We start from the raw sequence: 25,095 nt of genomic DNA on the forward strand, positions 1-25,095 counted from the left end.
CGCAAAGTTGGCCTGGGTGTAGTCATAGGAATACGAGCCGCCGGATAAGCTCGGCGAGGGTGAATACAATCATCCATTCTATCCCTCTCATCTGGTTTAGTAAATTCATCGACCACATCCCACTCATCACTATCGGAGGAATCATCCACCGGTGGGAGCGGCGGCAGAATATCTTTGAGTGTTGGAGCTGAGGGAATGACGCCCTCAGCATTAGATATCGGCTCAGGGTCTTTAAGAGCCTCTGGGGGAACCTCATCATAAATGGGTGCCACCTTAGTTTCAGGGCTTCCAGCCTCCGAATCAGTTTCTCTTATAAATGCTTCTAAGAAGGTATTGTCAGCCAAAAGTTCTCTAACCTGTAACCACAAAGGAAAAGCCTGTGGGGGCAAAACCTGCTCCCCATGCTCCTGCATGTAATTCCGCATCTCGCGCCCCACTCTCTTCCAGTCGGAGAGAGAAAGAGAGCCTTCCTCCAGAAACCAAGGACTAACCAACTTTATGAAATGCATAAGCTCCTCCAACCGTTTGAGAGACACATGAAAACCATTTTTCTCTAATAAACGCTGTATCATGACACTGAGCATGTGTTCCTCTTTTACCAATGCATGCCCCATGTCTGCCTGCGGATTACTCACACTTAACCGGTCAGCCTTTACCGGCGGGACTCGAGCTCCCTGGTGAGAGTCGCCTTCAATCTGAAAAGAGAGGAAAGAAAGAAAAAGAAAGATCACCTGTCCTTCAGGTCCCTGTTCGAGGGCGCCAGCTGTCGCGGACCACCAGTCGAATGAGTCTCAGTCCGAGGGCTTTCAGGGCGAACGGCTCAGGTTGATTGGAAGGTCGACGCAGGGTGATTTGACAGACTACTACACACCACGAGTGATGAGGAAAGTAGCTGTAACTTTACTGAATTTTAAGAGTGTCTTTTATACATTTTTGACAAAGCATTACAAATCACAAAAGACATTTTTATGACTTGCAGGTGGTCACAAGTTCTTATCTTGTCTTACAGATGTAAGCATTCAACCATCTATCTTACACAGTGTCTTGCCCGCGAGGGGAACAAAGGTAGCTGTGAGGTAGCTGATAAGCAGCAGTTACTTTTCAGCTTCCTTTATCTAAAGTTGAATGTGTTTTTTAACATACAACACTACTTTCTTTCATAGTTTTATTTTCATGATTATATATAGTTGTTATGATTAGAGGTGTATTGTGAATCATATAAGTGATTAGAGTGTGAAGGAAACATGAGAAATAAAAGGATATTGTATGAAAACTAAACTATATTGAAAGTGAGGTTAGGAAAGACAAGGTTAGAGATAGGGGGAAAGGGTGGGTGGATATCAGGTTGGAAACATCTTGTTTGTGGTATTTACATTCTTTTGATGCACTGTTTCAACTCACTGACTTTTATGGTGGGAACGTGTTCCCTTGGAGACATTAAGCCTCCTTTGGTAAAAAAAGATTATGAATTAGTAAGGCATTGTGTTTATTTTTAGTTCCAGTTCCTCAGAGCAAACAGGCAACAATCAGGCATTCAGCTCACCAAGCAGGTTTCAAACAAGTTTCAGGGTAAAGGTCCTTTAGGCTTTTATGCCGTACCTCATGAGTTTTTACGTTCACCAAAAGGCATGCTAGGCAACTTATGCGCTGCTGTCGCAAGCCAGGGGGACTGGGGGCAACGCTCCGGGGAGCACGCACCGCCTTACCACAGTTTTTACAACGCGGACAGAGCCATCCCGCCACGGCCAGATGCCGGGGGTGCGGCAGGTTACCTTGAATAGCATTATGTAAAGGAGCAGCTAAGAGAGAAAAGTTGGGAATTCATGCTCTGAGGTATTCAGTTAATTCTAAAATAGAGAGGCAAAGAAAAACACTGAAGAAAAAGAAAAACAAAAAAGAAAAATAAAAAAATAAAAAGGACAGGAGTTCTTATTTTGTGGTGGGTAGAGGAAAGTCGTGAAGGAGGCTTTTTTTGTCTATGGCAATAGCTTTGAAGCCTGGGGACACAAGGACAAGATAAGTGACTTCTTCTTGGAATAATTGAACTTTTGAGGGAGAGAACCAATATCCCCTATCTGTAATGAAACTAAGGAGGGATCAGGTGTTTTGCTTAGAGTCATGTAAGGTGGGACTACAGAGCAGGATGTCATCGACATACTGAACTAAAGGTTGAAGGAGAGGGAACATAGGACTGGAAGTTTCGTGATGTCTGGCTAAATAAGTGGGGGCTGTCATGACATCCCTGGGGGAGTACAGTTCAAGTAAGTTGAGAAGAAATCTGAAGAGTAGGGTTAGTCCATGTTAAGGCAAATAGGTTTTGGCAATTAGGGTGTAAGGGAATGGAAAAGAAGGCATTTTTGAGGTCTAGCATAGAGAAATAAGTGGTTTTAGGGGAGATGGTTTATAGGAGGGTGTATGGATTAGGGACTACTGGATGTATAGGAATGACTGCAGAGTTGATGAATTTTAGGTTTTGTACTAAGTGATAGGTGTTCTTAGATTTTTAATTGCTAGTATGGGAGTATTATATGGCGAGTGGGTAGGTCACAAAAATCCTTTTTCTAGGAGATCCTGTATAATAGGTTGAAGTCTCAGGAGACTAGATTAGGGAAGTAGATATTGATGTTGGGAAGGAAAAACAGAGGGGTCTTTTAGTTTAACAACAACTGCAGAGCAGGAGGCAATTGAGGGGGGTTTAGTATTCCAAACCTTAGTATTTACTTGCTCTGGTGGAATGGGCCAGGGCAATGGGTCTTTGATGGCTTGGGAAAGGATGAGGCAGAGTGAGGCAGAAGGAGATGAGTCAGCATGTATTAATTTAAGATTAAAAGTGAGGGTGGTACCTAATTTGGAAAGTATATCACATCCCCGAAGGGGAACTGGACAGGAAGTCAGCACTAAAAAAAATGTGTAAATGAGAAATTGCCAATCATGTAATGTAAAAAAGGCATTTAACGTGGATGGTTAGAAATACCCTCTACCGCAACAATAGAGGTAGGCGACAGGGAGGTTGGACGACTGAACTCTTTAAGAACTGAGAAGCTAGCTCCTGTGTCTAATAGGAAGGCGATCATCCTACTTGCCTTAGCTCAGGGTTACCCTTGGCTGTGCAGAGATTATCTTCATCAGGTGAGAGAAACCAGGGTCCCATCAGTCTTCAGAAGAGGCAAGCCCCAACAAGTCTGCTGTAGGTGCTGCAGGTTGGATGGCCCCATGTCCTCTCTGTGCCAAGGGGCAGTCAGCCTTCCAATGGCCATTTCTTTTGCAGAGAGGGCCCCATTTCTGGCCAGGGCCTAGGATTGGGACAATGTCGTACCCAGTGGCCTTCTGCACCGCATTTGTAGTATGGTTCAGGTGGTTGAGTCATGAAGTGGTCTTTGGCCCCTGATGATTTAGTCAGGTTAGGAATGATGGTCTCAGTGACACTGTTATGTTTTGAGCTAGTATTTGATAATCTTGAGTTTGAGATTTTTTATTTTCCCTTTGGAAAACATTATCTCGCCCCATGTAAACCTTAAAGGCTGTGTCTAAGTTCACGGCCTGGCGTGTCAGGGGTCCATGCTCCAAGCGCTTTAGCTTAAATTTGATGTCAAGGTAACTTTGGTTAAAGAAATAAGTCATGAGAATGTTTTTCCCATTTATTGTTTCAGGATCTAAATTAGAATACTTAAAAAATTCTCGGTAAGGCATTTGAGGAAAGCGGAAGGATTTTTAGACTTTTTTTGTATGACTTCCCATAATTTATCATAATTGATAGCCTTTTTGGCAGAAGCTTTAAGTCCATAAGAATGTAGGTAATAAAAATGTCTCTACTTTTCCCTCCAGCATTATTATTATAATTCCAATTTGGCTGGAAGTTAGGAACCATGGTGTTACCTGTAGGATGCTCATTGTTTGACATATGAAATTGATCTGCTGCCTCTTTCGCCCTCTCTCACACTCGTTTGCACTTGTCAGAGGTCAGGGTATTAGCTAAAATAACAAAAAAATTATGCCAGGTAAGTTGATAGGACATAGTAATAAATTGAAACTTTTTTTTTTTTATAAATTGAAACTCTTAAATACAATGAGAAGGATTAGAAGTAAAGGAATCTAGTCTAACTTTAAGGTGTGTGAGTTTATCATAGGGAAAAGAACATAAATAGAAACCACACCATTCACTCCAATTAACTCGGCGTGGGCCCGGGAAACTGAAGGTCCCTCTAATTCTGGAGACCAATGGGAACTGGATGGGGTGAGGGATTGGAGGGAAGTGAAGGATGAGTAGTGGACGCAGTAGAATTAGTTTGTAATTTGTCTACATTGTTACACGGTGGCACTGTAGGACCATCATATGGAGGAGCTGGAGAAAGAAAGTGGTAAAGAGGTCTGGAAGTGTTTTTTGGAGCAGTTGGAGGTGTACTGAGAGACTACAGGGAAGAACTCTGAGAGTTAGTTGGAGGGGCGGAGTTAGGAGATGAGCTCAGATTGGTCAACAGGGAAGTAGGAGGGACAAAGGGTGGAGGTAACTGTGTGTTTTAGGGAGGAGCCGAATATGGCAGAGCTGGAACAGGAATTACTCCAGTTTTGGAACCTGTGGCCACTTGGTTGCGCAGCAGAGTTTCATCTGCCAGGTTAAATAGGTTTGTTTTAAGGAGATAGAGAGTAGATGAGCGAGCCCTTTGCTACAAGAATGTTGGAATCACCTGAACATAAATTAGGCTTGGTTCTAAGATTAAAAATTTAATGAACCATAGCTTGGTCAGATACTTTGGTTTGGTTGTCTAGCTTTTAAAGTGGTCAAACTTTGGTAGAGAGTTTAATTAATTTTTTTTGGCTCTAAGTCTAATCCTAATTCTTATCAGGTGGCATAATAAGCGAACCAAGGGGGAGTTAGGTGGGATAGAATGGCCTGTACCCATGGCAATTCATTGAAGAAATAAAGCGTGAGCAGAATCACACGAGGACCAGGACAAAGGGCAGATGTCTCTGCTGCTTTGTTGCTGGCCTTGAAGATGAGAACACAGTCTAGGACAGTCGTCACTGCACCCAGATCAGTGTCAGACCCTTAGGGCTGAAGAGAGCTTGAGACCTGGCACCAGGAATTTTCGTGCGAGGAGTGGAAGCGCTGGGCTAGGCCATGGCAAGGTCAATGTGAATAGGGAACTCAAGCCTTGAGAAACGGGTGAATCACCAGGAATGTAAGCTACCCATTCCACGATTAGGGAAAACTCACTTCCATAGGGGAACTCACCAAGTCTGGATGAGGCCAGTGTTGAGTGCTGGTTAGAGTGCCTTGTCGGATTGACACAAGCTGATGTGGTGACCACTGGGGTGCGAGAAGAAACAGGGAGCCTCCGGGAGCTAAAACACCATAGAAGGGGTGGAAGCTACCCTTGGGAGTGTTCCCTACTTATAGCCTACTTCTGACACCAGATGTAACGAGGGCACTCTACTGGCAGAGATCTCACAGACCACAAAGGCTTGTATGAAAGGTCGTTACTGATGAGGGATGCTGTAGAGCAGCCGCAAAGAAGAGAGAAAAGAGAGAGAGATGAGAGAGAAGAGAGAGGAGAGAGAGGAGAAAGGGAGAGAAGAGCGCAAGGGAGAGAGAGAGGAGAGAAAAGAGATAGAGAGAGATCAAAAGAGAGGCATACCTTTATATAAGTTCAGTTAGGGGAAGTCTTAGAATGGTGATGGGACAGTAGAATAGCCAATAAGGAGTTACTGCTCTGGCAGGAAGACCCGTTAGGGGCAGGTCATAAGTTTGAAATTTTCGGTGGGTAATTAGGACAGAGAGATGAGGTAATGTTTTAGGACTGGGAGATAAGGAGCTGTCTAGTAGGCCACTCCCTGTGTTTGGAAAGGAGCTGTAACTTTAAGAGTGAGACAGCTAGTCTTGGTCTGTTAAAGGCAGTAAGGGACTTTCCTGGAAGGGACTTTTCTGGGGCAATTACCTAACATTAGGTGATTGTTGGTGCTCCCTTTTTTCATGTGGGACACTCAGGAATCACTGGAGGCTTAAAGAAGTGAATACCAAAAGAGAAAATAGCTAACGAAATGTAAAGAGAAAGAATTTATATTTTCTTTTAGTTAATTTGTTTTTTTTTTTTTTGAGACAGACTTTGTTGCCCTCCATAGAGTGTTGTGGTGTCACAGATCACAGCAACCTCCAACTCCTGGGATTAGGCAATTCTCTTGCCTCAGCCTCCCGAGTAGCTGGGACTACAGGCGCCCACCACAGCGCCCGGCTATTTTTTGTTGCAGTTTCGCCAGGGCTGGGCTCAAACCCACCTCCCTCGGTACATGGGGCCAGCCTACTACTCACCGAGCCACAGGCACCACCCTGATTTGTTGAGTTTTTTAATGGTTTGCAAAAAGAGAAATCTTTTGAGTTGAGGGAGCTGGAGCCAAGAGAAATGAGGCAGGCTGAGAGATTCCCACCTCTCCTCTGATTTTTTTTTTTTGAGACAGACTCTTACTTGTTCACCCTGAGTAGATTGCCGTGACATCTTAGCTCACAGCCACCATGAACTCTTGGGTTCAACAATCCTCTTGCCTCAGCCTCCCAAGTAACTGGGTGTTCAGGCGCCGGCCACGATGCACAGCTATTATTATTTTTTTTAGTGACAGGGTCTCACTCTTGCTCAGTCTAGTCTTGAACTCCTGAGCTCAGGCAGCCCACCCACTTCAGCATCCCAAGTTCTGGGATTGCAGGTGTGAGCCACCGCACCCTCTCCTCCCTTCTAAATTTTGTATTATTTTACTATAAAGACCAACTATTCTTACAATTAGTAATTTATAATAATAAATTTGAGTTGGATTTTGTTTTCCTAACTTAGGCATTAAAAGCTCTAGAACCCTTTCAGCCTAGTTCCCTCCTGTATATTTTAACACTCTACAGGGAAACTTACATTTCCCCTACATTTTCCAAAAGTATGGCACACTGAGTCTAAATGTACCACTCTTGTTTCCTCAGTCTAACTCTTCTAGGTTAGACTGTTAGGACAAGACTAAGGTGGAAAAATACCAGTTAACTCTTGGCAAATTTCTGGACCACAAGCCCTCAACAAAATGGAGTAAGACTGGTTCATTTCCAAGATAGATGTGAAAGTACTCCCTGACTTCTTAGTTGACTAACCCCCTGAGAAACATACCAGGAGGTACCAGTGCCCCAAGACTGACCTTTAGGAAATACCAAGTGGAGGGAACTGCCCATGGCTCAGTGGGTAGGGCACCACCCACATACACCCAGGCTGGCAGTTTGAACCCAGGTTGCTGTGAGCTGTGATGCCATATCACTCTACCCAGGTTGATAGCTTGAGGCTGTGTCTCAAAAAAAAAAAAAAAAGAGAGAGAGAGAGAAAGAAATGCAATATTTGAATAGAACTTTAAAAAATTTTCTGAAAATGCAAGACAGAACTGGAGTTCAGGAAAGTGAATTAAATATGTAGTGATATAGTCCATTTCATTAAACACATTGTTTTTATCTTTTTTACTTTGGGTGTATTGAAGGACCCAAGTAAATTTCACCCCAAAATATGATTTCTTGGTATAAAGAATATTTTCAGTCAGAAGGTCATTTTTGATGAGAAAGCACTTGCTTCTCCTCTCTAAAACCTGAGTATCCGGATTTAGAATCAGAAAAGGGGCTATTGGAATCCTTATCACATAGACCTGGCCCTAAGGTCATTTGAAGCTGGAGATGTGCCTCTCAATCTGTTTCCACACATCAACACACATTCCCCCTGGCAAACAAATGCTGCACCTGTACTTTCCCCAACTCTTCCCCCTCCCTTCTAAAAGGCATTTTTAAAAGCCACTGACTATCACTGAGACTTTGGGAAATCATTCTTGTGGTTCTCCTTATGGGCCTGGTATTTGGAAATAAACCATTCTTTTTTTTTTTTGCTTTTGCATTTGGGTCGGGGCTGGGTTTGAACCTGCCACCTCTGGCATATGTGGCCAGTGCCCTACTCCTTTCAGCCACAGGCGCCGCCTGAAATAACCATTCTCTTATTAATCTACCATAACTATTAGTTGATCTTTTCAGTGAAGCAACCTAAGGGAAAAGGTTCAGTAATAAGGTTTTGAGATATATCACTGTCTGAAGATGATTTCAAATGGAAGCCCAGGGCTTAGCTTTGCAATGACACCAAGAAGAAGTGTTAAGTGTGTATTGCTTCATGGCTGAATATAAATTTCCACATGAAAGTGTGGTAGATCAATTGGTGAATTGTGTATATTCCCAAATATCTGTTCCTCTCTTACACAGAGAGGACACTCTGTGACAGTAGGTAACTTTGTTCTATTTTGTATCATCTGGAAGTTGGAATTTAATGCTAAATGCTATGGAAGGGGACTTGTAAACTTGCAGAGATGGTCTCAGAAGACTGTTTACTACATGATTTGTTTTCATGGAATTAATAATTAAATGACATCACTATTGTCTCACAATATAGGTAATTTTTCTTTTCTTTTTTTTTTTTAAGTGTTGGCCGAGGCCAGGTTTGAACCCACCACCCCTGGTATATGGGCCTGGCGCCCTACTCCTTGAGCCATAGGCACCACCCGGGAATTTTGCTTTTCATATTGACACAAGAAATGAAAAGTGTTTTACAATTTCCTTTTATCATATAAACATCTACACTAAGTTTGCAGAATTTTGGTGGATTTCTCAAACACTTGATATTTTTTCATCTAGAAGTAAGTGAACAAACTTGACTGGGAACCAAAGGTCTGACTCTAGCGACTAAGACAAGGTTATTCTTGTTGCTCCAAAAGATGATCATTGAGGGTCCAGGAATTCTTCTCTGAAAGTTTTCAGCCTGTTCACTCCAGGTATAGAAGAGCGCTTTGTGGGGACAGATGTGTAGAGCCCTGAAAGCTGGGGACCCGCAAGCTGATGTGGTTGATGGAAGTGGAGGGTGATGATACACGCTTCCTGAAGTGTAGGTGGTATTGTTCTAGTGGTGTTTCTAGACATTGTGCAATAGAATAAAATTGAAATTCCATCTTATTTTCCAATAAAATGAATTCTTCATTATTGTAGGAATTATTGCTTGGGGAAAGTAGGAAGTATAAGATCTGCAAGTATCACACACAAGGGCTTTCTTTGACAGAGAGGAGCACACAAGTGTAGAAAGAAGGTGGGAGATGAGGGCAGAATGGAGGGTGGGGAAACAATCTGCCAGGTCAGGAGATGTTTCATCCTGCAGTCAGACAGTTCTTAAGAGGAGCAAAAAGGGACTATATATTGAAGTCAGATTTAGAATTGGCCAAAGGTCAGCTTCCTGGGGGAACAAAAGTAACTTCTGAAAAATTTGATGAAGTATTTAGTTCCGACTGGTGAAGAAAGAACTGTTCAGGTAATTGATTATGAGCAAGAAATGGGAATTTGCAGAGCCTGTGCCTGGCCTTGTCAAAGGTAAAATAGAAAATGTCACCTGAGTCACCATGGGAAGTTTTGTTTTTTTCAGTGAGCTGCTCTTGAGAACACAGAGCCTGGGAAATTTTGGTAATCAGAGCTGCAGGTTGAATTACTCACCTCAATCTCTCTCACCATTATCCTCTGGTGCTGTACATGTTTTATGTCTATTTTTTCTTTCATTTTCTTTTATTATTTTTTCTTTGTGAGACAGAGTCTAACTCTGTCACCCTGGGTTTTACTATTTTAAGTTGCACACAAACTTTATGGACATCATGTATAACCGACGGCGCTGTCAGGTCTTCTTATTGAGGACTAATTATGGTGATTTAATTCATCTTTGCAATTTCTTAGGTTGTTTGAGATGAACATCACATTCTGGTTTAATATGACAGTTTTTTCTGTCTACAATTTTGGTGGGTTCTTCTGGAGTTCGAAATGACTCTGTTTTTAATTATATAGTATTTTTACATGCCATCCAGAGTATTCCAATATGACATAAACATAGATGATGCCAAGCCAGGTGCAGTGACTCACCCCTGTAATCCTACACTTTGTGGGGCTGAGCCAGGTGGATTGCCTGAGCTCATAACCAGCCTCAGCCACAGTGAGGCCCTGTCTCTAAAGACAGTTGGGTGTTGTGGTGGGCCCCTATAGTCCCAGCTACTTGGGAGGCTGCGGGAAGAGAATTGCTTTCAGTCCAAGCTCTGAGCTGTGAGGCCACAATACCGTACTGAAGGTGCGAAAGTGAGACTCTGTCTCCTAAAAATAAAAAGAAGATTATGCCCACTGAGTGTAACTTCAGAGGGCATTGTCCATCACAACCTTCCAGTCTACAATGCATAATTGTAGAGCAAAGTGCATTTTGTCCCAAATAATGAAGCTGCAATAGTCTCTGCCAATTTCCAATCTCCCTTCTCGAGCAGTTGTAGTATGTGGTGTCCCAAAAGTTGCCTCTACAGTCACCATACACAGGGAAAAAGGGAAATCATAGCTCTGTGCAGTTTTATTTAAAAAAAAAAAATTTTTTTTTTTGAGACAGAATCTCACTTTGTCACTCTCTATAGAGTGCTGTGACATCACAGCTCACAGCAACCTTCAGCTCTTGATCTTAGGCGATTCTCTTTCCTCAGATTTCCAAGTTGTTCTTGCTGGGACAACAAGAGCCCATCATAATGCCTGGCTAATTTTTTGTTGCAGTTTGGCCAGGGCCAGATTTGAACCTACCAACTTCAGTATATGAAGCTGGTAGTCTACTCAGTGAGCCACAGGCACCGCCCTATTTACAACAAAATTTTACAAAACATTTACAAACTATTCTCCATATATTGCCATTTCTTTGTAAAATTTTATAATGAGTGTTTGTAAAGGAATATTTAGCTACAATTTTTCATATGTATGGCGACTTTGGAGATAACCTGTAGAGTTTTAGAAACTACTTTTACAGGACAGCAATCAGTCATTACCTGTCTCTGTCTTTCAATTATCCTAATATTTTAGATCTAAAACTGATCCAAAGACTATGTGGCTAGAATCTCAACCTGGGTGACAGATGAGCATTTAGTATAACTGAGACTGTCCTCATTCCTATTTTTCTGTTTCTGTAATTCTCATGCATGTACACAGGGCACTGGCTGCATCCCTGGATGTGCCAGACCCAAATCTGCAGGTCCAAATTCTGAGTCCAGGTTCTTAGACACTGCTTCTCTCACCACTGGAGAATTTAAAGTGCCAGCAAACTATGCCATGCATCAAGATTGTGATTGGTGGTCTTCTTTGAACCAGAGATATTTGTTTTGTTACAACGTGTTGAGCACAGGGGACTCTGTGCTGTGTTTCCCTTCTAAACCTGAGCACTGCTACAGTCTAAAAGGAGTAACAGCAGCAACAGGGGGAATTGTTAAACAAGACACTTCATAGACTCGCTCAAAACCTGCAAAATTTTAACTGAACCCAAGATTGACTATTCCTTCATGAAAAGTCATAGTTCCAAGGCAGGAGTTGGTGTAAAAAAAGCAGTTTATTCAAGAGCAACATGGGTAGGTGGCTGACTAATGTTGGAAAGACCATCTGATGTTCCTCAGCTGGCCAGAAGGTGGTGAAAGGGGAAAGGAGCTTGCGAAAATATGTGTAGGGGTTTTCTATGTGTAGGTCTAGATGTCTCATTGAAATGGTTTCTTGCCATCTGGCAGTCTGGCAGACATGAGCTAGACCAAAACTGAAACGGGGGTTAACTGCTTACTATGGTCCATCCTTAATTTCTATGGGGGGCTTGACACCAGTAGCACAGTGATTACTACGCCAGCTACATGCACTGAGGCTGGCAGGCGTTTGGAACGCAGCCTGGGCCAGCTAAACAACAATGACAACTGCAACAAAAAATAGCCATAGAACATTGTTGTGGGCACTTGTAGTCCCAGCTACTTGGGAGGCTGAGGCAAGACGATCACTTCAGCCCAAGATTTGGAGGTTTCTGTGATTTGTGGCCACGGCACTCTACCGAGAGCGACATTGTGAGACTCCATCTGAAAAAAAAAAATTCCGATGGGGATTCTGCAATCATTGTTCTATAGTTAATGGCTCAAAACAATTGGTGAAATTTCTGTTTCTTTTTTTGAGACAGAGACTCACTTTGTCACCCTCCGTAGCATGGTGTGGCATCACAGCGCACAGCACTCAAACTCCTGGGTTCAAGCCAAGTTCTTGCCTCAGCATCAAGAGTAGCTGATACTAGAGGTGCCCACCAAACACCTGCTTATTTTTAGAGACGGGGTCTCACTCTTGCTCAGGCAGGTCTGGAAATCCTGAGCTTAGGGGATCTACCTGCCTCAACCTCCATGAGTGCTGGGACTATAGGCATGAGACATGGACCCAGCCTTCTTCCTGAGATTTTTAAGTAAGGACATAAATAGTCATTGTTTATATAAAGTGATTATTTGCTTCAAAGTAGAGTAGGTGCTGCTGTTGCAGAATCAGATACTTAGAGTGGGCATAATGTGAAATAACTCATATGCATATTAAACATTAGAGGCGATGCTTAACTAAGTAGTCCTCAGCCCAGGCTTCCAGTCAGGATTTCATGGCCAGTTTGAAGCAGCACCTCATCTGTGACTCTGCCTTCCCACAGATTCTATGAGTCTGGGTTGTGTCATCCTGTGGTTTTCATTAAGTGTCCGCATGTGATGCTAAGGTTAGGCGAGTATCAAACATGAGGGTTTCCAGGTACATTTAAGAGAGTGGAGTTTATTTATTTTTTCCAGAAAGAGGTCACAGGCCCCATATTTTCATTTCCATAGTGGAAATTGCTGGCAGGGGAGAGCACTGGAGGGCAAGAAATAAAAAACTTATACTTTGTTCTTTATGTGGAATCTCCTTCTCCCTGATTCCTGTGATAAAGAACAGGAAAGGGTAAAATATTTTCTGTACTTCGAGGTCCCTCTGCCTGTGGATATGGTAGGTGGTAGTAGTGAAGGGGTTAGGGTGATGTCTTTAAAGGCATATCATCAAGATTCAGGATTAATATGTTCAGATAATTTCCCCTAAGAAGTAAGTCAAGGCAAGAAGGAGAAAGAGAAAGAAATGATTGCTCCTTGGGTAAATGTGTCCAAGGTCCAAGACTGGGCCCATTTTTTCTCCTACTGTATCTTGTTCTTAGAATTTGGAATCCTTTACATCTTTTGTGATGTTCCTGCCTAATGAGTTTGTTTCAAATACAAGTTTATTTCTTATAACAGTCAAAGGGTTCCAAAAATCCTTCTCCTCTACATATATGGCAGAGTCCTTCTGTTCTCTTAATCCAGGTTTCTCATATGCCCTAAAAAATTCTGACCTTAAATTAATATTGTGAAATAGTGAAAATGTTCCTTTTCTCTCCTTTGAAAGTAGAAAAATGTGGATGCCCAAGAGTCCCACTGTGAATGAGTTTGGGTCATTGGATATTAGCAAAGAAGGGGAATATGGTTTGTTTAGCTTCCATCTGGAAGTTCCATCAGTTCTACATAAAATGAGATGAAGCACATGCACTTGTACAGAAGATGGCATTAACTGCCTAAAGTAACTCAATGTTCTGGACACCAGAATAATTAGAAAAGCCTTGCTTTTAGCTTGGCACCTGTAGCTCAAGTGGCTAAGGCACCAGCCACATGCAACAGAGCTAGCGGGTTCAATTCCAGCTCGGGCCTGCCAAACAACAATAACAACTACAACCAAAAAAAGAAAAAAAGTAGTCAGATGTTGTGGTGGGCACCTGTATTTCGAGCTACTTGGAAGGCTGAGGCAAGAGAATCACTTAAGCCCAGGAGTTGGAGGTTGCTGTGAGTTATGATGCCACAGCACTCTACCCAGGGTGACAGCTTGCGGCTCTGTCTCAAAAAGAAAAAAAAAAAAGAAAAGCCTGATTTTCCAGAATGCTAAAATGGACATATTTCAAAACATGATTAGGGACTAGAAAATATGCCAGGTATCTGTACCTTGAACTTTGCCAAAAACTAGTTTTGTTTTGTTTTTTAACCAAGTTTTTTGTTTTTTTTTTTTTTTCCATCAGATTGTGATTGACATTTTCTGTTCATCACAGCAGTAGTATTTTTGGCACTTGTGAATCGGTGTCATCTTTGTTTATTGGTTCAGAAATCAACTGGGATAAATCCAGTCTCTATAGTCACTGCATGTTTGACAAAATATTATCATGGGACAGAAGCATTGGCATTCCTGTTGAGCTTGTTGGAAATTTAGAAATTGAGGCTTGGCACATGTGGCTCAAGTGGCTAAGGCGCCAGCAACATGCACCGGAGCTGGTGGGTTGGAATCCATCCCGGGCACGCTAAATAACAATGACAACTCCAACCAAAATATAGCTGGGTCTTGTGGCAGGCGACTGTAATCCCTGCTACTGGGGAGGCTGAGGCAAAAGAATCGCTTAAACCCACGAGTTTGAGGTTGCTGTGGGCTATGACGCCATGGCACTCTATCTAGGGCGACAACTTGAGACTCTGACACATACACAAAAAAAAAAAAAATTAAAAATTGTATCTTCACCCCATATCCTCTGAATAAGTTCTACATTTTTTCAAGATCTCCAGTTTTTTAGTATACACATTAAAATTTTAGAGGTATCATTTAACTCACTGTGACTTTTTTTTTTTTGAGGTGGAGTCTCACTATGTGGACATCAATAGAGTGCAGTGGCATCACAGCTCACAACAACCTCAAACTCTTTTTATTTATTTATTTATTTATTTATTTATTTATTTTTTATTAAATCATAACTGTATACATTGATATGATCATGGGGCATCATACACTCGCTTCATAAACCATTTGACACATTTTTATCACAGTGGTTAACATAGCCTTTCTGGCGCTATCTCAGTTACTGTGCCAAAACATTTACATTCTACATTTACCAAGTTTCACAAATACCCCTGTAATATGCACCACAGGTGTGATCCCACCGATCCCCATCCCTCTACCCACCCCCCCTTTCCCACTTCCCCCTATTGTTAAGTTGTAGCTGGTTTATAGCTTTCATATGAGAGTCCCAAATTAGTTTCATAGTAGGGCTGTGTACATTGGGTACTTTTTCTTCCATTCTTGGGATACTTCACTAAGAAGAATATGTTCCAGCTCCATCCATGTAAACATGAAAGAGGTAAAGTCTCCATCTTTCTTTAAGGCTGCATAGTATTCCATGGTATACATATACCACAATTTATTAATCCATTCATGGATCGATGGGCACTTGGGCTTTTTCCATGACTTAGCTATTATGAATTGGGCTGCAATAAACATTCTGGTACAAATATCTTTGTTATGTTGTGATTTTTGGTCTTCTGGGTATATGCCCAGCAGAGGAATTACAGGATTGAATGGCAGATCTATTTTTAGATCTCTGAGTGTTCTCCATATATCTTTCCAAAAGGAATGTATTAATTTGCATTCCCACCAGCAGTGCAGAAGTGTTCCCTTTTCTCCGCATCCACGCCAACATCTCTGGTCTTGAGATTTTGTGATATAGGCTAGTCTCATTGGAGTTAGATGATATCTCAAAGTAGTTTTGATTTGCATTTCTCTGATGATTAAAGATGATGAGCATTTTTTCATATGTCTGAAGGCCGTGCGCCTGTCTTCTTTAGAGAAGTTTCTCTTCAAATCCCTTGCCCAGCCTGCGATGGGATCCCTTGTTTTTTTCTTGCTGATATGTTTGAGTTCTCTGTGGATTCTGGTTATTAAACCTTTGTCAGAGATATACCCTGCAAATATCTTCTCCCATTCTGAGGGCTGTCTGCTTGCTCTGCTTACTGTGTTCTTAGCTGTGCAGAAGATTTTAGTTTGATCAAGTCCCAGTAGTGTATTTTTGAAGCTGCTTCAATTGCCCGGGGGGTTCTCCTCATGAAATACTCACCCAGACCAATTTCTTCAAGGGTTTTCCCTGCATTCTCCTCTAGTATTTTTATAGTTTCATGTCTTAAGTTTAAATCTTTAATCCAATGAGAGTGTCCGTACTACCCAAAGCAATATATAATTTCAACGCACTCCCTATTAAAGCTCCACTGTCATATTTTAAATATCTTGAAAAAACATTACTTCGTTTTATATGGAATCAGATAAAACCTCGAATAGCCAAGACATTACTCAGAAATAAAAACAAAACAGGAGGAATCACACTACCAGACCTCAGACTTTACTACAAATCGATAGTGATCAAAACAGCATGGTATTGGCACAAAAACAGAGAAGTAGATATCTGGAACAGAATAGAGAACCAAGAGATGAATCCAGCTACTTACCGCTATTTGATTTTTGACAAGCCAATTAAAAACATTCAGTGGGGAAAAGATTCCCTATTTAACAAATGGTGCTGGCTGAACTGGCTGGCAACCTGCAGAAGACTGATATTGGACCCACACCTTTCACCATTAACTAAGGTAAACAACCTCAAACTCTTGAGCTCAAGTGATACTCTTGCCTCATCCTCCCAAGTAGTTGGGACTTCAGGTACTCACCACAATGCCCGGCTATTTATTTTGTAGATGTTATTGTTGTTTAGCTGTCCCCTGCCTGGCTTGAACCCACCAGCCTCGGTGTATGTGGTTGGCACCGTAACCATGGTGCTATGGGTACTGAGTCCTGGCTACTTTTTGTTGTAGTTGTCATTGTTGTTTGGCAGGCCCTGGCCAGGTTCGAATCCTCCAGCCCCAGAGTATGTGGCCAGAGCCCTAGCCCCTGAACTACAGGTGCCAAGCCTCACCATGTCATTTTCATATAAAAAACATATACAACTTATACTACATGATGTAAATAAGACCCAGAAGTATACATGCCAGTATTGGTGGCCTTTCATTTCTATTGTGTCAACCAAAAAAGTGTTGTGTGTCCACTGGTTTGGTGGGTGTTATGCCGTCCTTGTTCCTCCATGTTAGACAACACCTGAGGGAATATGTCTCTTCTATACTTACTTTATTAGGTAACTCCAGTCTTTCATATAAGTCAGAATAAATTCTCTTCACTCATGTAAGTGAAAGTGAAATTCAGTCTCCCCCTGACTTTTTAGTAAATATGTTTGTTTTTCAGGAATTGTTGACATTCAAGGACGTGTCTATAGAGTTCTCTATGGATGAGTGGGCCTGCCTGGACCCTGCTCAGTAGACTTTGTATTGGGACGTGATGTTGGTGAAATACAGACACCTGGTCTTCCTCGGTGAGGATAACTGAAATACACAGTTCCTGGTCTACGCTACGCAATTCATATTCTCTCTTCTAAAAGATTGTTATTCAGTTTCTTCTTTGGCTGCATGAGTATCAGTTTCTTTGTTTTATGTTTTTTTTTTTTTGCATTTTTCCCCAGGGCCAGACTTGAATCCGCCACCCCTGGTATGTGTGGCCTACTCCTTGAGCCATAGGTGCCACCCCATTTTCTTGTTTTTAAGGAAAATTTAGGTATATCATGGTATACAAAAGAAAATATTGAAGATGACTTATAGTGGCATGAATCTTACCCTTTCTTGGCTGATTTATATGCTTCACTAGATTAATGCTAATTCAGAAATTTCGTGTCATAGATTGTTATCCACACATTTAAGTCTGATTTCTTGCATCAAATTTTATTTCAGTACTTCTGGGTACTGGATTTAACAATCCTCCAACTTTAAATACTTATTAAAGATTCTAAAGTTTCCATAAGGAACTTCTATTTGGGGATTATTCTTTCAGGATGTTCTAAAGTGTTCTTTTCTCTACTTTAGCAAGGTAATAGATAACCACTAGAAGAATTCGAACAAGGGTCATTTTTCTTTTATCTAATACAATAGGTCTTACTTTCTCTAAGCCCAACATCATTGCCTGTCTGGAGCACAGCAAAGAACCCTGGAAGATGAAGATACACCAAACAGTAGTCAAGCCCCCAGTTAGGTTGGAGTGAATGCAACAGACAAAAGTGTTTGGAGGTCCAAAGTTCAAAGAGGAAAACACACTATGTAATATGATTAGGGATGGTCTTTTTAGTTGGGAATGATTTCTGAGAATCCTGGGTTTCTTTCTCTTGTTCCTACATAAGGGCACTTCTATACTGTTTTCTATAACCTGTCACCCTGGGTATATGTGGCTGGCAACCTACTCAGTGAGCCATAGGCATGGCCTATTTTATTTTTGAGACAGCGTTTCACTTTATCACCCTTTGTATTTTGCTGTGGCATCACAGCTCACAGCAACCTCAGTTTCTTGTGCTCAAGCAATCCTCTTCCTCAGCCTCCCAAGTAGCTGGGACTAGGTGCTCATCACAACACCTGGCTATTTTTGAGACAGGGTCTCACTCTTGCTTAGGGTGGTCTTGAACTCCTGAGCTCACACAATCCACCAGATTCAGCCTCCTAGAGTGGTAGGATTAGAAACATACGCCACTTTGCCTGGCCTTTTATCATTTTATGTATTTATTTTATTCAAATGTATCTGTTTTGGGGTAGAACCTGTATTATTTCATTTGTCATAATGTGAAGATTTATCTTTATTAGAGATGTTAGAAGATTTCCTGATTGTTAGAAGCTGAGTAATAGGCTCGTCGCCTGTAGCTCAAATGACTAGGGCGCCAGACACATAAGCCTGTGCTGGTGGATTTGAATACAGCCCGGGCCCGCCAAACAACAATGACAGCTGCAATTAAAAAATAGCTGGGCTTTGTGGTGGGCGCCTGTAATCCCAGCTACTTGGTGGAGGCAGGGGAATCGCTTGAGTCCAGGAATTGGAGGTTGCCATGAACGGTGATGCCACAGCACTCTACCCAGGGTGACAGCTTGAAGCTCTGTCTCCTAAAAAAAAAAGAAGCTGACTAATACACTATTATTTATATATCCTAAATTATATTTCCTCATTTATATTTTGAGGCAGATGTGGATTTCTTTCACCTAATGAATTATGTGAATAATGCTGCAATAAATACGTGTGCAAATAGCTCTTTGTGTACACGAGGGTTGTAAATCTGTATATTTTTTTCATTATGTATTTTATATATATGCAAAATATTAACAAGGAATTATATGCTTCTAACAAATAAGCCCTTATATTATTATTTTCTATTCTTTAACTTTCCTGGAAATTTTGACTTAAAGTGTATTTTATGAAATAAGACAGGTTTTGCCTCAAAATATATTGTGCCCTGGCTGGGGGCAGGGGCATATATCTATACTGACAGCAATCTGGGAGGCTGAGATGAGAGGATGTCTTGAGCTCAGGAGTTGGAGACCAGCCTGAGTAAACAACGCCCCCTCTCTACTAAAAATAGAAGATAAAGTTAGCTGACTATCATTACAGACACCATTAGTCCCTGCTTCTCAGAAGGCTGATTCAAGAGGATTGCTTGAACCCAGGAGTTTCAGGTTGCTTTGAGCTAGTCTAATGCCATGGCACTGTAGCCTGGGCAATAGGGAGAGACTCTGTCTCAACACATGTGTGTGTATGTACACATACACACATATATACATATACAAATACATATACATATCTTATTATTATAATCTCCCTTGCTCTCATTTGATGAATATTTCAATTAAATATGTTTCTCTCCTGCAATTTTTTTTCTTTTGAAACAGAGTCTCACTATGTTGCCCTCAGTAGAGTGTTGTGGCATCACAGCTCACAGCAACCTCAAACTCTTGGGCTTAAGTGATTTTCTTGCCTCAGCCTCCAAATTAGTTGGGACTACCGGTGCTTGCCACAGCTCCTGGCTATTTTTTTGTTGTAGCTGTCATTGTTGTTTGGCAGGCCCCAAGCCATGTTTGAACCCACCAGCCCCCGTGTATGTTACTGTCTCCCTAGCCACTGAGCTACAGGCGCTGAGCCTCTGTCCTGCAATTTTTTATTCCATTTTTTATTATTACATGTAAGATGAGTATCATTTAGATACTAAATAGATGGATCTTTATTTTATTTTTTCATTTTTTGCATCCCTATCTTTATTTAGTGTCTGTCATTTGATCGTGATGTTTAGGCCATGAATATTTACATAATTTTTGAAAGAGCGGTCTAACTGTTGACAGCTTATTAACTGTGTTGATTCTTGCATCTTTTTCCCCCTTCTGTCTTTATTTGTGTCTCATTGATTTGTGTATTAACACACTTTGTTTTTTTTATTATTTGAGTGTGTGATTGTAGGTATTTTTATTGTAGTTACCACAATTACACATTTTCAAAATATGTTTTAAACTGGTAACAACAGTTACTATTTTTATTTTTAAATTTTTTTAACATCTGTATTGAAATATTTTATTGACCTCAGCAATTATATCTTTTTAACATGTAGACCCATTAGCAGAGTTTTAGTGCTACCATTTTGTTTTTGTCTTTAACTCCCAAGTATGATTAAAGTGTTTCATGCACCATCATAATAATAATACAGAATTTCATGTAGGTGTACTTAGTTATCTTTTGCAGAGTTATTTGTTTTTACATAATTCAGTATTGTTGTCTAGCATTATTTCATTGTCAATGAAAAAGACTTCCTTTGACATTTCTTTTTTTAATTTTTTTATTAATATTAAATCAAAGCTGTGTACATTAATGCGATCATGGGGCACCATACACTGGTTTATAAACAGTTTGACACATTTTCATCACACTGGTTAGCATAGCCTTCCTGGCATTTTGTTTGTTATTGTATTAAGACAATTATATGCTACATTTACTAAGTTTCACATGTACCCTTGTAAGATGCACCACAGGTGTAATCCCACCAATCACCCTCCCTCTGCCCACCTCCCCTCTATTCCCTCCCTCTCTTCCTTCCCCATATTCTTAGGTTACAGCTTTCATATGAGGCCATAAATTAGTTTCATAGTAGGGCTGAGTACATTGGATAATTTTTCTTCCATTCTTGAGATACTTTAATAAGAAGAATATGTTCCAGCTCCATCCATGTAAACATGAAAGAAGTAAAGCCTTCGTCCTTTTTAAGGCTGCATAATATTCCATGGTGTACATATACCACAATTTATTAATCCATTTGTAGATTGATGGGCACTTGGGTTTTTTCCATGACTTAGTAATTGTGAATTGGGCTGCAGTAAACACTCTGGTGCAAATATCTTTGTTATAATGTGATTTTTGATCTTCTGGGTATATACCTAGAAGAGGAATTATAGGATTGAATGGCAGATCTATTTTTAGATCTGTAAGTGTTCTCCAAACATCTTTCCAAAAGGAATGTATTAATTTGCATTCCCAATAGAAGTGCAGAAGTGTTCCCTTTTCTCCACATCAATGCTGACATGTCTGGTCTTCAGATTTCATGATATGTGCTAATCTTACTGGAGTTAGATGGTATCTCAAAGTACTTTGATTTGAATTTCTCCAATGATTAAAGATGATGAGCATTTTTTCATATGTCTGTAGGCTGTGCGCCTGTCTTCTTCACAGAATTTTCTCTTCAATTCCCTTGTCCCGTCTGCGATGGGATCACTTGTTCTTTTCTTGCTAATGCATTTCAGTTCTCTGTGGATTCTGGTTATTAAACCTTCATTGGAGACATAACCTGCAAATATCTTCTCTCATTCTGAGGGCTGTCTTCTTGCTTTACTTACTGTGTTCTTGGCTTTACAGAAGCTTTTTAGTTTGATCAGGTCCCAGGAGTGTATTTTTGATGCTGCTTCAATTGCCCGGGGGGTCCTCCTCATAAAATACTCTCCCAGATCGATTTCTTCAAGGGTTTTCCCTGCACTCTCTTCTAGTATTTTTAAGGTTTCATGTCTTAAGTTTAAATATTTTATACAGTGAGAGTCTATCTTAGTTAATGGTGAAATGTGTGGGAACAATTTCAGTCTTCTACTGGTTGCCAGCCAGTTTACCCAGCACCATTTGTTAAATAGGGAATCTTTTTCCCCACTGGAAGTTTTTTATTGGCTTGTCAAAAATCAAATAATGGTAAGTAGCTGGGTTCATCTCTTGGTTCTCTATTCTGTTCCAGACAGCTACTACTCTGTTTTTGTGCCAGTACCATGCTGTTTTGATCACTATCGATTTATAGTATAGTCTGAGATCTGGTAGCGTAATTACTCGTGCTTTGTTTTTATCTCTGAGTAAAATCTTGGCTATTCGAGGTTTTTTCAGATTCCATTTAAAAAGAAGTATTATTTTTTCAAGATCTTTAAGGTATGATAGTGGAACTTACATAGGGATTGCATTAAAATTGTATGTTGCTTTGGGTATTATGGATATTTTAACAATGTTGATTTTTCCCAGCCATGAGAATGGTATGTTTTTCCATTTGTTAACATTTTCAGCTATTTCTTTACTTAGACTTTCATAGTTCTCTTTATAGAGATCTTTCACATCCTTTGTTAGATAAACTACCAAATATTTCATCTTCTTTGGCACTACTGTGAATGAAATAGAGTCCTTAACTGTTTTTTCAGCTTGACTATTGCTGGAAGATTTTTTGTCGTTTTTTTAATCTCAGTGCTTGAAATTTTTCTGTTCAGGAACTCTATTTCTTCCTGGCTAAGTCTAGGGAGAGGGTGTGATTCCAAATATTGATCCATTTCCTTCACATTGTCAAATTTCTTGGCATAGCGTTTCTGGTAGTATTCAGAGATGACCTCTGGTATCTCTGTGGGATCAGTTGTTATTTCCCCTTTATCATTTCTGATTGAGGTTATTAGAGATTTTTCTTTTCTATTTCTCGTTAGTCTGGCCAATGGTTTATTTTATTTATTTTTTCAAGAAACCAACTCCTTGATTCATTAATTTTCTGAATGATTCTTTTGTTTTCAATTTCATTGATCTCTGATTTGATTTTTGGATATTTCTTTTCTTCTACTGAGTTTAGGCTTAGATTGCTCTTCTTTTTCCAATTCCATAAGATGGCTTGTGAGATTGTTGATGCACTCTCTTTCTGTTTTTCAAATAAAGACATCTAAAGTGATAATTTTTCCTCTCAAAACTGCTTTTGCAGTATCCCACAGGTTTTGGTAGCTTGTGTCTTCATTGTTGTTATGGTCAAGGAAGTTAATGATTTCTTGCTTTATTTCTTCCTGCACCCATCTGTTATTCAACAGAAGATTGTTTAATTTCCAAGTCTCTGAGTGGGGCCAAGCGTTTTTGTTAGAGTTGAGTTCCACCATTAGTGCCTTATTGTCTGAGAAGAAAAAAGGTAAAATTTGAATTCTTTTGATTCTGTTGATATTTGTTTTGTATCCCAGGATATGATCAATTTTGGAGAATGTTCCATGGGGTGATGAGAAGAATGTATATTCTTTATCTTTGGGATAGAGTGTTCTGTATGCGTCTATCAAGCACAGTTGTTCTAGGGTCTCATTTAAATCTCTTATATCTTAGTTTAATTTCTGTTTAGAGGATCTGTCCAGCTCTGTAAGATTAGTGTTAAAGTCCCCTGTTATTATGGTATTATCAGATATCATATTGCTCAGACTGAGTAAGGTCTGTTTCAAGAATCTGGGAGCATTTAAATTGGGTGCATAAATATTTAGAATTGAAACGTCTTCTTGTTCTATTTTTCCTTTGACCAATATAAAGTGACCATCTTTGTCTTTTTTGACTTTAGTTGCTTTAAATCCACATGTATCTGAAAATAAGATTGCAACTCCTCTGTTCTTCTGAATTCCATTTGCCTGAAAAATTGTCTTCCAACCCTTGACTTGGAGCTTTAATTTGTCTTTTGAAGCCAGGTGTGTTTCTTGCACACAGCAAATCAATGGCTTCTGTTTTTTAATCCAGTTAGCCAATCTATGTCCTTTCAGTGGGGGAATTCAAGCCATTAGCATTTATTGAGATAATTGATAAGTGTGGTAGTATTCTATTCATCTTATTTTGTAAGAGTGCATTGCTTAGTTTTATCTTTTGCATCAGTGTGGATGTTAGTTTCTGTTTTTTAATTTCTGAGTTCTAACTTTGTTCCTGATCCATAGTGATGGTCAGTGTGTAAAACAGGTTGAAGTATTTCCTTTAGAGCTGGTCTTGTGGCGAATTTCCTCAATGTTTGTATATCTATAAATGATTTGATTTCTCTGTCAATTTTCAAGCTTAGCTTAGCAGGGTACAAAATTCTGGGCTGGAAATTGTTCTGTTTAAGTAGATTAAAGGTAGATGACCATTGTCTTCTTCATTGGAAAGTTTCATTAGTGAAGTCTGCGGTAACTCTGATGGATTTGCCCCTGTAGGTCAACTGGCGCTTACTCCTGGCAGTTTGCAGAATCTTTTCTTTTGTCTTGACTTTGGACAGGTTCATCACAATGTGTCTTGGAGAAGCTTGGTTAGAGTTGAGGCAACCTGGGGTCCAATATCCCTCTGAAAGCAGTGTGTCAGAATCTTTGATGATATTTGGGAAATTTTCTTTTATAAAATTCTGTAGTATGGCTTCCATTCCTCTGAGGCATTCTTCTTCCTATTCTGGGATTCCTGTAACTCATATGTTGGAACGCTTCATAAAGTCCCATAATTCTGACAGTGAACGTTCTGCTTTCTCTCTCTTCTTTTCTGCCTCTTTTACTATCTGAGTTATCTCAAGAACTTTGTCTTCTGCCTCTGAAATTCTTTCCTCTGCATGGTCTAACCTGTTGCCAATACTTTCCATTGCATCTTTAAGTTCCCTAATTGACTGTTTCAGTTTCTTCAGCTCTGCTATATCCTTTCTATATTATTCATATCATTCATCTGTTATTTGATTCTGTTTTTGGATTTCCTTTTGGTTAGTTTCCACTTTATTAGCAGTTTCTTTCATTGTTTTCATCATGTGTATTCTAAATTCCCTTTCTGTCATTCCTAACATTGCTTTATAGGTGGAATTTTCTGCAGTATCTACCTCATGGACCCTTGGCAGGGTAGTTCTGGACTGGTTCTTCATGTTGCCTGGAGTCTTCTGCTGATTCTTCCTCATTAGTGATTTCTTTTATCTGTTTCTTTGCCCTAATTTTCCTTTTACTTCCTCTTGTTCTATAAGTTCTCATGCCTGTGGAAGTTGCCGGCGGGTTTAGACCGATTGAACACATGCGACCACTTGCCCATTTTCCACAGTTTAAGTCCTCCTCTTGGGGTTCAGAAGTCTCTCGCTGACTCCCTGTACCTTCAAAGGGATGATTATAGGCAGATCCCACCAGTCAGCGATGCCTGAACGCCTATCTCCCCAGACTCACGGTGCTCAGATACAAGGAAGCTGTTACTCGGCTGCCATCTTGCTCTCTCCAAGATGT

The 25,095-nt window shown here is 40.4% G+C and overlaps 2 protein-coding genes across 4 annotated transcripts in view; one reads left to right on the forward strand and one right to left on the reverse strand.

The window, feature by feature from the left end:
- Positions 1-25,095, reverse strand: part of LOC128572305 (zinc finger protein 43-like) — a 385,702-nt gene that overhangs the window by 278,798 nt on the left and 81,809 nt on the right. The window contains exon 3 of one of the 2 annotated variants that reach the window (XR_008376167.1): positions 16,874-18,705. The exons of the other annotated variant lie outside the window; for it this stretch is intronic. The gene's annotated coding sequence lies outside the window, so the exon portion shown is untranslated. The remainder of the gene's footprint in view (positions 1-16,873; positions 18,706-25,095) is intronic. 2 annotated transcript variants of the gene reach the window in all.
- Positions 1-25,095, forward strand: part of LOC128572304 (zinc finger protein 43-like) — a 505,819-nt gene that overhangs the window by 49,767 nt on the left and 430,957 nt on the right. The window contains exon 1 of one of the 2 annotated variants that reach the window (XM_053572128.1): positions 16,982-17,102. The exons of the other annotated variant lie outside the window; for it this stretch is intronic. Coding sequence (XP_053428103.1) covers positions 17,069-17,102 — 34 coding nt within the window. The 5' untranslated portion in view covers positions 16,982-17,068. Of the gene's footprint in view, positions 1-16,981; positions 17,103-25,095 lie in introns of those variants that run through there. 2 annotated transcript variants of the gene reach the window in all.

This window comes from Nycticebus coucang, chromosome 20 (genome assembly GCF_027406575.1).
Source record: "Nycticebus coucang isolate mNycCou1 chromosome 20, mNycCou1.pri, whole genome shotgun sequence".
NCBI lineage: Eukaryota > Metazoa > Chordata > Mammalia > Primates > Lorisidae > Nycticebus > Nycticebus coucang.